Source organism: Rhizophagus irregularis, chromosome 16, assembly GCF_026210795.1.
Source record: "Rhizophagus irregularis chromosome 16, complete sequence".
Lineage (NCBI taxonomy): Eukaryota > Fungi > Glomeromycota > Glomeromycetes > Glomerales > Glomeraceae > Rhizophagus > Rhizophagus irregularis.
Window position 1 is genome coordinate 599038 of NC_089444.1, and position 13412 is coordinate 612449.

At 24.1% G+C, this 13412-nt stretch overlaps 1 protein-coding gene across 1 annotated transcript; it reads right to left on the bottom strand.

Moving 5' to 3' along the window:
- Window positions 1-586: 586 nt before the first annotated feature.
- OCT59_007925 (uncharacterized protein) lies at window positions 587-977 on the bottom strand (the record flags this gene model as incomplete). Its single annotated transcript, XM_066142119.1, has 2 exons — window positions 587-826; window positions 876-977. The coding sequence occupies 2 exons, from the start codon at window positions 975-977 to the stop codon at window positions 587-589; spliced, it is 342 nt and encodes a 113-aa protein (XP_065999027.1).
- Window positions 978-13412: the final 12435 nt, after the last annotated feature.

Genomic DNA, 13412 nt, shown 5'->3' on the forward strand with positions numbered 1-13412 from the left:
AATCTAATATCTATCTATCCAAAGTATCTTTAATAAACTTTAATTAAACTTTCTCATTAATACCATAACAAGGAATTAAAGAGCAATTCCTGTTTCCCATCCGGTTAACATTTCTATTAATACTTTTGCTTAGTTCCAATTGATTAACCTCCTCACATCTAATTTTCCATATATAGTTCATTTATATCAGATAGTACAAATCTTTAATCGCGTCTTTAAATAAATTATTATTAATTTAACAAAATAATTTCTTGTTAACTATCCCTTTTATAGCTTCATGAAAAATTCTTCCATTAAATAATATTAAAGATTGTTCATTCAATATACTAGGAAAACGGAAACCGTTTAAGTCGCATAACTCGCAAATGTTACGTGACCTATGTGTCATTTATTTATTTGGCATATTTCAGGGGTCAAATAGGTAGTGTTACACAAATCGTCGATTGTGACAGGACAAAAACGGGGTTAAAACATTGGCTAACGCTTCAGACAATTAAATAATTTTACATGTATACATGTAACCTATGATCAACTTAACTTCAATATCAACTTTTTCTAAATTGAATCATTGTGACATTTATTTTCACTACAAATCCAAATATGTATCCATAGGTAAAATTTCCAAGTAATTTTTAATATTATACGCCACACATTCATCGTTATTCCATGAAATATCTGATCTAAATTCTTTCTCCTTAATCAATATTCTTTTCCAATAAGCCAAATATTCCCATGTTACTTCATCGTTTATATTAATAAATATTTCTGAATTATCATTATTTTCGAGCGAACCCGTTTTACTTAACGCATCCGCCATATCGTTGAGCTTTATTAATAATTGTTGTAAAATTATTATCTTTAATAAATTTATATACCAATTTCCACAATGCTATAGATTGAATATTCCAAATTGCCCTTGTAGACCAAATCAATTCTTCGCGATTAAATAATTGTTCCCATATCTTATAAACAGTCATATTATCCGTATAAATTTCAACTTTAGTTCCAATTCCATAACATCAAAATTATTTGATATCCTTAAATATTCTTTATTTAATACTTTATTCGACGCGACCCAACCTATCAAATTTTTATTTTCTTTTTTATTCTCGTCTGTATATAAATATATCGTGTCTTCATCACGATCTAATCCTTTAATAAATTTATTTTTTAATTTAACGATCCCTTTACCTTTAATAAAATTTGTTCTTAATACGGTAAATCTATTATCTATTTCCATTAAACAATTTTAATTAAACTTCTAATTCTCCCCAATAACTATGAAATATTCTTTGATTTCTATATTCGTCATACACGTCTCTAGATAATTCATAATAACTGTAAACTTCACGTGTATTTTTGTTTTTAACCAATTTATTTTCCAAATATATAAACCAACTAGGAGTTTTGCCTTTCTAATTCTACCTGCTTCAGCGGTCAATTTACTCCAACTTTTCATCTTATTATTTTCATCTATTACTTGTGTGATTTACATTAAATTAACCGATTTAATACTTTTAATGCTTTTTGATATTTCTTTACAATTAATCATTTCGTCTATCGTTGTATATCCTTCTCCTGTTATATGTTTATGCAATCTAAATTGATTACATGATAATTTAATATTATTCTGCGCTAAAACTTTTGAAACTTCTAATAACCGGGCATATATTACTTCTATTATTTCTAATATGATTAATATTATTGAAAATACATCCGTTGAACCACAACAACATGCAATTTTAATTTTCATAGTTTTTCCTAATTATATCATCATTATTAATATTATATACTATCGATTTATTTAAAACTTCTGATTGTAGTGCTGATACTTTTACAACCTAAAAAATCTTTATCATTAATCATAGCGTTATTCGTGTGTGTTGATAGATTACATTTCGATTTGATTAGGTTTCTTATTCTACTATCTAAATTATCTAATAACGCTTCTTTATTAAAGAACTGTACATTGCAATTGATATTCAATCATCGGAATTACTACACTATTCCGTAAATATATACATTCTTTTGATGTCAACTTTTCCATCTCATTATATTAATCATCTTTTTAACTGTACTTTCAATACATATATTATGAGATTAGAAATCTGCGTTATTGTTAATCCATACTCCTAATAACCTAACTCCGTTATTACTAAAATTAATTTTTACTTTAGTTCCATCCAGCATTATACTATAATCATCAGATTCACTATCCTCTCGATCGCTAATAATTCATATTTCTCCGGATTTGCTTTAATAGCACATAGCCAGGTTTCACACCATATTACTCAGTTCTTTAAAATAATCTTGGTTATATTATATTACAGCTTCATGTATCAGCTTAGCCATTTCAATAATTATACGTTGCCTCTGTCCCATTAAACTTTATCACACTTTCCTTGACTAAAACTAAAATTTTCACTGAAATATTTGATCCAATCTACAAGAGAAGATTGTAGTCATATGAAGTAACATTGGACGGATAAAGCATCTGCATGAGGTGGGAGAGTTTTTGGTAATTTGAGATATTTGTGGAATATATTATCAACTCTATTTTGAATAATTCTACACGCTGTTCTGAAGCCATTTTGGAGGAGTGTTCATGCAAAAAATGTAAAAAATAGAAAATAATTTGATCAGTAAATTATGATATTACAACCATAAAGATCTTTCCTCGTCGCAGTATTAGTATTATTGGTACTTTTGTCATACCGCAGTAGAAAGGTGCGGAAAAGACGAAATGTGGTGATTGTCAATCAAATAGATAAAAATGTGAATTAATTCATATATTTTGAAAAATATAAAAAATAGACAATTTAAATTTTTAATATTTGTTGAGCCTTAAAATACTTTATAATTTCATAGTTATTGTGATTATAAATTTTTTTTTTTTTATGTTGAATAATTTTAAGTCGAAAACTAGCTGTCACCCGTTGCTTCGCACCGGGACCAATGAGTTTTTTTAAATAGAAAGATTTGGTATTATAATGTAATACTAAGTAAATTAAAGAAGTTTTTTGTTTATAATTAGGAATTTAATATGGTAATAATTAGGTAACAAAAAATATGTATTAAATAATATTTATAATATTAGAATGATATAAATAATAAATTATTTTTAGAATAATGTAGATATTTATATTAATGATTTGATGTTTGAGTGTAGTGTGAAATTCGGATTAATTAGGAATTGTGAAAAAATAATTATCAATAAAAGTTGATTAATTTTTTAGAAGTATTTTTGAAAAAAACTTTAATATTATGAAAATACTATAAATATTTTTATTAATTAATTATAAATTTTATAATTATTTCTTATTATTTTATATTAAGTCAATCTTAAACTTATAATCAACTTGCAAAAAATATTAGAACAATTAAATGTATTCATTTCATTTATTATTATTCTTTTGATACTCATTTTACTTGAATAAATTATTAATTTAACTAAACCCTTTGAATTAAAATATTTATTAAAAATCTGGTGATTATTTAGAGAATTTCGGATATGGATTTGGTTATAATAATCTATTATTAAATCAACAATTTCTTTAATTAATTAATTATAAAATATTGTAAAAATATCAATTTTTTTTTGATTTTTATGAATTTGAAAATCAAACTATTTATCCAACGTTCAATTTAATTGAAAATCTTAATCATCTTTCTACATGTTATTATAAAAAAAATTGAAAGAAAAAAAAAATTAAAAATAAATTTGGGGGAAAGAAAAAGGATAAAGAAAGAAATCGGTTCAAAAAAAGAAAATAAGTACCGAAACCTAAACGGGTTTGAAAAAAGAACTAAACCGAAAAAAGAAAGGGAGAAAAATTTTTTTTCAGTTTGAAAAAAACAAAATTAATAATCAAAAAAAAAAAATTCTTGGGAATGTACACGGATAAATAGATCAGGTGGAGGCATGTCACGGGTTTTAATTATATGGCATGAGATTTCAAGTTACACAATTCAAATTATTATGCAGAAGACTAATCCAAACGTCAGACAAATTTTTTTGGTTATATAGTTTTTTTTGCTTTAACAAAAAATTTATTATAGATTTAATTACAAAATATCTATATAATTAAAAACAATCTCACTAAAAAAAAATTCGTTAATATCAAAAAAAAAATTTCACAAATTTATTAGTCGGAAATAAAAAAAATTTTCACACGAATTTATTAGTCAGAAACAATAATATCATTGACTAAAAAAATCTCACCAAAAACATTGAAAAAGGCGTAGGACATAGTTCTATAGTCTTGACCCAAACCAAAAAAAAAGAATAAATTATATTTTTTTGGGTTAAAAAAAAATTTGATAAATTCCGATTAAAAAAAAAATCCAAACAAAACAAAAAAGAATAAGAAAAAATTTTGGTTTAAGTTAACCAAAAGAAACAATAATGATAAAAAGAGGGATAAAAAAATTAATAAAAAAAAAGACTAAAAAGGTAGTTTCGGTTTTACGGTAAAAACTGAAAAATAAAAAAAAATTATTATTGGTTCGTGGTATAAACTAAGAGAGCGGAAATAAATGCAATTAATAAGAAAAATTATACATCAGAATAACAGATAAGAAAAAATCAAGTTAAAATTTTAATTAACTGGAAATGGGGACTGGTCTAGCAAAACAAGGGGTTGGGACCAAAAAAATTTTTTTTGAGATTTTATTATAATTGTAATTTTTAGTGAAATTGACATATAATTATCATATAAACTTAAAAATTTTTTTTTGAGACCAAATCCCTTGTTTTGCTAGACCAGTCCCCAAATGTATTAGTTTAAGGGATTGGTCATCATATTATGATACGATAAATACGAAATAGATCGAACGCAAGAATATCACACTTTTCAATGTTACACAATTCGTTATTTATACAGGGTAATCTAAATATGACAAAATTTTTTTAATTAGATAGATTTTTTTAATTAGATAGATAAGATAGATGTAGATCTTTACTCTTTATTTTGTCAAGTGTTAGGCAATTTTTTGGTATTACAGATTACAGTCTACAGATCGAAAATTATGAAAATCATATGATTCATATCTGCCGTATCCGCACAATGCAACACAACTTTTTGTGCCATACTTTCGGGCCGTAATTTTTCAGTTTTGTATTTATTAGCGTAAAATTTTCTATTCGAATTTTTTTTTTAAATTAAAGAATTTTGTCATTTCTAGGCTTAAACCATGAACAATGGAAAATTTAGAAGAGAATCCTAGAAATTGGACCAGTGGAAGCGAAGAAATTGATGATTTTATCCGAGAAATACAATTAAAAAGATTAATAAGGAACCCAAATGTATTTAAATGGGTACCATATAATCAGTTTAGCAACATTAAAAAGATTGGTAATGGTGATTTTGCAGTAGCGACATTGAAGCATAAACAGAACGATGTGACTGTTAATTTAAAATATTTTTATAACTCTCAAAATATCACAACCAATGAATTACGTGACGAGGTATGAATTTTTTATTGTAAATTTAATTTTTCAAATACCTTTTTTTTAATATATTAATTTTTTTTAATTAAATAGATTAGCATTATATTTGACATATATGGAATATCCCAAAATCCCGATACAAAAGATTTTATTTTTGTTCTTCAAGATGAATATTGTGAAGGATGTGGTGAAAAGTACACAGAAATACGGAATAAATGGTGCAATCCATGTCAAATAAAGAATTTAAAAGAAAATTTTAGAAATTGGACTAGTGGAAATGAAAAAATTGACGAATTTATTCAAGAGATGCAGTTAAAAATAAATCGTCCATATGATACAATATTTGAATGGATATCATATGATAAATTTAGTGATATTAAGGAAATAAGGTATAAAATATATTCAGCATTATGGAATGATGGAAAATTGAAATATGATTTGAACAAAAAAGAATGGACAAGAGTACAAGTTGAGATTAATTTGAAACTATGTGATTCACAAAATACAATTGATGAATTTCTTAATAAGGTATAAAATTTTCAAATACAATTTAAGTAAATATTATTTAAATATTAATTTTGTCATTAAAATAGGTTGTAGAATATAAAGATGATTATAGAGTTGACATATATGGAATATCTCAAAATCCTGATACAAAGGATTATATTTTTGTTCTTCAAGATGTATATTGTGAAGGATGTGGTGAAAAGTACACAAAAATACGGAATAAATGGTGCAACCCATGTCAAATAAAGAATTTAAAAGAAAATTTTAGAAATTGGACTAGTGGAAATGAAAAAATTGACGAATTTATTCAAGAGATGCAGTTAAAAATAAATCGTCCATATGATACAATATTTGAATGGATATCATATGATAAATTTAGTGATATTAAGGAAATAAGGTATACAATATATTCAGCATTATGGAATGATGGCAAATTGAAATATGATTTGAACAAAAAAGAATGGACAAGAGTACAAGTTGAGATTAATTTGAAACTATGTGATTCACAAAATACAATTGATGAATTTCTTAATAAGGTATAAAATTTTCAAATACAATTTAAGTAAATATTATTTAAATATTAATTTTGTCATTAAAATAGGTTGTAGAATATAAAGATGATTATAGAGTTGACATATATGGAATATCTCAAAATCCTGATACAAAGGATTATATTTTTGTTCTTCAAGATGTATATTGTGAAGGATGTGGTGAAAAGTACACAGAAATACGGAATAAATGGTGCAATCCATGTCAAATAAAGAATTTAAAAGAAAATTTTAAAAATTGGACTAGTGGGAATGGAAAAATTGATGAATTTATTCAAGAGATGCAATTAAAAATAAATCGTCCATATGATACAATATTTGAATGGATACCATATGATAAATTTAGTGATATTAAGGAAATAGGCAATACATTATATTCAGCATTATGGAATGATGGCCAATTGAAATATGGTCGGTACAAAAAAGAATGGACAAGAATACAAGTTGAGATTAATTTGAAACTATGTAATTCACAAAGTACAATTGATGAATTTCTTAATAAGGTATAAAAATTTTAAATACAATTTAAGTAATATTTTAAATACTAATTTTGTCATTAAAATAGGTTGTAGAATATAAAAATGATGATAAATTCAAAATATATGGAATATCACAAAATCCTGATACAAAAGATTATGTCTTGGTTTCTCAAGGTGGATATTGTGAAGAATGTGATGAAAAATATACAGAAATACAGAATAAATGGTGTAAGTCATGTCAAATAAAGAATTTAAAAGAAAATTTTAGAAATTGGACTAGTGGGAATGAAAAAATAGATAATTTTATTCAAGAAATGCAATTAAAAATAAATAGTGCATGTGATATTATATTTGAATGGATACCATATGATAAATTTAGTGATATTAAGGGAATAGGCAATACAAAATATTCAGTATGGAATGATGACCAATTGAAATATGATCAGAACAAAAAAGAATGGACAAGAGTGCAAGCTAAAGAGGTTATTTTGAAACTATGTAACTCACATAATACGATTGATGAATTTCTTAATAAGGTAAGAAAGTTTTAAGTATATTTTGAGTAAACATTGTTTAGGTATTAATTTTCTATTAAAACAGGCTAAAGCATATTATAAGATTTCCCAAATATATGGTATATCTCAAGAATCTATTACAAAAGATTATATTATGGTTCTTCAAAAGAAATATTATGAAAGGTATTGTGAAAAGTGTACTGAAAATTACACAAATATTGAGTATAAATGGTGTAAACAATGTCAAATAGATCATTTGAAAAAAATATTTGCATATTGGACAAGTGGAAACAAAAAAATTGATGAATTTATTCAAGAAATGCAATTAAAAATTAATAGCCCAAAAGATATAATATTTGAATGGATACCATATAATCAATTTAATGATATTGAAGAAAAGTGTAAAGCTGTATATTCAGCATCATGGAAAGATGGTCCGTTGGAATATGATTCGAATAATAAAATGTTGGTAAGAGTGCAAGCCAGAGAAGTTACTTTGAAACTATGTAACTCACAAAATATGATTAATGATTTTCTGAATAAGGTATGATTGTACAATTTCTATAAATTAATTTAAATAATATTACCTAATATCATAAATTTTTTAGGTAAAAGTATATGTTAAGATATTTAATGTATATGGAATAACTCAATATCCAGATTCAAAAGATTATGCAATGGTTCTTCATCAAGAAGAATGTGTCAAAAGTTATTGTGAGACATGTATTGAAGAATATACAGACATGAAACATAAATGGTGTAAACCATGCCAAATATATTTTTTGGAAAAAAAATTTACAAATTGGAGTGGAAATGAAAAAATTGATGAGTTTATTCAAGAAATGCAATTAAAAGTTAATAACCCAAATGATATGTTATTTGAATGGATTTCATTTAATCAATTTAAAAATATTAAGAAAATAGGCGAAGGTGGATTTGCTAAAGTATATTCAGCAGAATGGAAAAATGGACCATTGCATTATGATAAAGAATGGAAAAGGGGTTCGTGTAAAAAAGTTGCATTAAAATGTTTAAATAAATCACAAAATAAGACTGAAGAATTTCTAAATGAGGTATGTGATGTATGGAATTTATAAAATTGTAATTAAATATTATACATTCTTTAATATTAACAGGTTTTTTATTTTTAATAGATTAAAGCATATTCAATGAATAAGTATGGTAGTAATATTATCAGAATATATGGAATATCTCAAGACCCAAAAACAAAAAATTACGTAATAGTTCTTCAATATGCAAAAGGTGGAAATTTTAATGGTTGGATAAATAAATGTTATAAAGACTTTGATTGGAATAATAAATTACGAACATTACATAATATTATTTTTGGTCTAAGTGAAATTCATCAAAAACAGATGGTTCATTGTGATTTTCACACGGGAAATATATTATTTGAATATGGATATGTTAATCAATATAATAATACATATATTTCAGATATGGGATTATGTGGAGAAATTGGGAATGTAGACAAATCCAAAATTTATGGAGTTATGTCTTATGTGGCTCCAGAAGTGTTAAGAGGAAAACCTTACACCAAAGCAGCAGATATATATAGCTTTGGTATGATTATGTATTTTGTAGCAACTGGAAGACAACCTTTTTCTGATCGTGCTCATGATAAGTTATTAGCATTAGATATATGTAATGGAATTAGACCTAAATTAAATGAATTAGAAGCACCAAAATGTTATGTTGGATTAATGAAAAGGTGTTGGGATTCGGCTCCAGACAATAGACCAGATGCTATTGAAGTAGTAAATATTATTTATTCGTATTATATTAGTTCAAATGCTGAAATTAGTAAGCAATTTAAAGAAGCAGAAGAATACAGAAAAATAAATATTTCGTCTATTGAAATTAATCAATCAACAACACATCCACAAGCTAGTAATATATCTCGATTATTAAATCCTTTTATGAAAGACCTTCCAAAATGCGATAATGATTCCGAATGTTTAGACTGTTCAATTGCTGATTAAACCGATTACAGCATATATTATGTTATTAGAATAGTATTAAGTTTCAGATTACATTTATTTAAATTTGTTTCACATTATTGCCCCAATTTACAGTCCTTCTTATATTGTTTTATTATTGTTTCGTTGAATAGTACTATAAGTGATGTATAAAATTATAGACTAATGAAATCAAAAAATATTTTTATAGGAAAAGTATAGTTTATAATTTAAATTGTATCTTATTATTTTTAGAGAATATATAACATATATAACATGATTTTGTTCAACACTGATTATAGAATATATGTTCTTTATATTAATAAAAATCAGTCTGTAATTGAGCAATATTCAATTGTTCCTTTCAAAATGTCCTGTTTACGTAATGTAAATCCATTAATATACTATGCGTATGTAAAAATAACAAATCACATTTTCTTTATACAAATGAATGTTAGTTAAAAAGTTGTCAATAAAAAATGCAAGAGATATTGATATTTAATGATATTTTTATGTATATTCAAATAAATATAATAGAATAAAGAAAGAGGTCAAGTTAAGGAAATGACAAAATAAATATTTTAGTAGATTTAACAAAAGATCGGAAGATAAATGTATGCATTTTTATTAAGTGAAGGTGCGAATTGAATTTAATTAACCTTTAAATGTAACACATATCAGTAAATAAGACTGGTCCACCTGAATATTCATACTTAAGCATTATATATATGCTTATACATTTCAAGAACATTTTCTGAATACACATGACCGGTCTGCTTCATTTTTTCAATATCAACCAGCTGAAAATAGAATGATTGTTGATTGGATCGATTGTTAACAGTTTCCTGCTATGTTAAAGTCATTTCAAAGTTTATAAATGGTGTCATTAATCGCTTTATCCATTATAATCTCTTCCAAACAAGTGACAATTGGTAAAAAGTAACAATAATCCTATTGTTTTAATACAATTTATAGTATTATTTTTAATGTAATTTGACCTTAGTTCTTTACCACATTAATTTCATTACATTATAATTTTTGGTAAACTAAATTCAAAGGAAATAACAAAATTCCTATTTTGATTTTTATAATAATATGGATTAGCATGACTTAATGTAACTTTATAACTACTTGTTATTATAGATATATAATGCATGAAATCTTTTAGATCTTTTAACATCATATATATATTTTATTATATCAAAAATACTATACCTATATGAAAAATATTTTTTGTAATAATTTAACATTCTTAAAATAAATAAATTATAGATAGATATTATTTATCTTTACATCTTGATCCATGCCTATCATTTCAAAAATTCATTGTTTCTATTGTTTGGCTACTTATATATTTAAATTAATAAATTCAATTTATGTTTCCTAAGTCCTAACTTTTATTTTAAATTTATTATTAGATGTATTATTTATTTTTAACAACTAGTAGTAAATATTTAATCTTTGTTTCAGCCTTTTTAGGGGTATTGGTATAAATTATTCATTATCAAGTAGTAATGAAAGACTTTCAATATTTTGTTATATTTTTACTATTAAGTATAAAAAGTCAAATGTAAAATCTCACCAGGTATGCAATAACTCTTGAAAATATAATTTTCCATATTTTTAATCAATATCAAGATCCAATAATCCATATTAATTTTTTAAAGCCTGCAAGCCTGCAAGCCTGCATAAATGAGATATTATGCAGAGGTTGAAGTAAAATAGAGATCCATTTTAAATTGGTTATTTTGTTTATCTATCATAAAATGTTAAAATAAAGATAATTTGTTTTACATTTCTGCTGAATCAAAACTTCTGGTTAAAAAATATACAAATTGTTTATAACATCAGGCTTTTTAGGTATTCTCTGTTTATGCTCTACAATTAACACTTTGAAGACAATTTTAATAGCTGTATTGCATCACTGGTTGTAGTTGCATAACTTTTCATTTTCTTAATCTGATCAAACATTATTTATAATTTTTTATTTATAGGAATATAAACTTCCCACAGCTGCCTGGATTTCACACCACTGGAATGTTTCATATTCTCTTATTATGTGATTGTCCAATTTTTGGAAAGTGAAATACATAACCAATATATTATTACTTATAAGAAAACATTTCCATTAATAAATACAAATACATTAAACTAGATAGAAAGACTAGCTTGTACTAAGATTTAAATTACTGTAGACTAAGGGTCACAGCTTATGCTAAGCATCAAATAAGAGTTAATTATTACTGGATTAATAAGTTCTCAACTCAAATGCTAAATAAGAAGTCTAATTGATAGCCATTAATTGTTTCAGGAACTTTATTACCATATCTTTTTTATAATAATTGAATATAAGTTATATTAAGCACTATGTTAAGTACAATATTATATCAGTTAATGCTATTTAATAAAATTGTAATTTATTGACATTTTATATATTTTTTATCAGTTCATATTGCTAAAGTCTTAATTATAAGATCTATACTATAATCAGTCAGTCACAATAATCAAATTAATTATGAGTAAAACTATATATTCAAAGATACACATTTGTGATAATTTATGAATATACTTATTTTTGATTTCAAAGGAGTAGTATACTAAGCTAAACTAATGCAAATGATAAGCTAATTGCAAAGTACAACTTTATAATAAATCAATTAAATAAAAAAAATTCTAGGATCTTACAAATTATTTATATCTCTGTATTTTTTTATCTTTTCAGTTGTTTATAATGCAAATATATTTTATTTAGATAACAATAATTTAAAATTAAAATTCATTATACTGTATATCTGTTCAAGTTAAGTTGTGGAGTTTGTGGTTATCATTATTAGCGAGATTTTCTTGCAAGATATGGCTTGCATTTTCATATCCACTTTTGAGTGATTGCCCTTAGTTTGCAACTCACATTAGGCGCAGATTTGTAAATATACCAAATTGACATGGATGTGTTAATTTAATTGGCATTTTTACTATAAATAACAAATCAAACATGACTAATTATCATATTCTAATAAGTCTGATAAAATATAACTTACAAATAAAAGATCTTATATAATAAATGAAATACCAGCAAAAATCAATTTATAAATAATAAATTTCTTTGTTCAATTCGTAATCATTTCATTAATTTACTATCTAAGAATAATGTATAAATAGAAGTTTTTATTATTGTATTATTCGTTAACATATAACAATATTATTAATAAGTAATTCAGATACTAAGTATCGCTTAGTATAAGGATTTTAAATTTAATTTTAAAATTAATCTCAACTAGTTTGACTATAGAAAGGTTTTAATGTAATAATAATGATTATCAAAAAATTGTATTAAGTTATTAATTTAGCTGCTTTTAAAACTATATCTGATATTACAATTTTAAACTTATTAGCAATTAACTTTTTAATTATTAAGAAATTAATTTTTTTTCATTTGATTTTTGATCTCTGACAGTTATTTTAAAAAAGATAAGTTCACTAATACAGCAAACTTATTTTTATATGAAAAGATAGTATTATTTAATTTAAATTAGACATTAAATTCCTATACAGATTTTTTTTTTCATTAAAATTTTAACAATTTTAAAAACTTTGTTTTTATTGAATTCATATTTTATGATTTAATTCAGAAAAAGCTTTTTTAAATAAAATAAAAATTAATAAAGTTTTTATCAAAGGCTATAATAGATTTATTGATTAACAAGATTGATTAACAATATTAAATTTTTTTTATAAATAACAAAAAACTATTTTTATGGATAAATATATAAAAATAAGCAGAAAAATTAATATATCAATTGATGCTTAAAATTGATTATTGCTATTATGTACAGTCAAACCTTTATATAACGATATATATCAAAGTTATACCGATATTTATAATATATATATATATATATATTGTTCTTCACATATTGGGAAGATAAAATTTATCA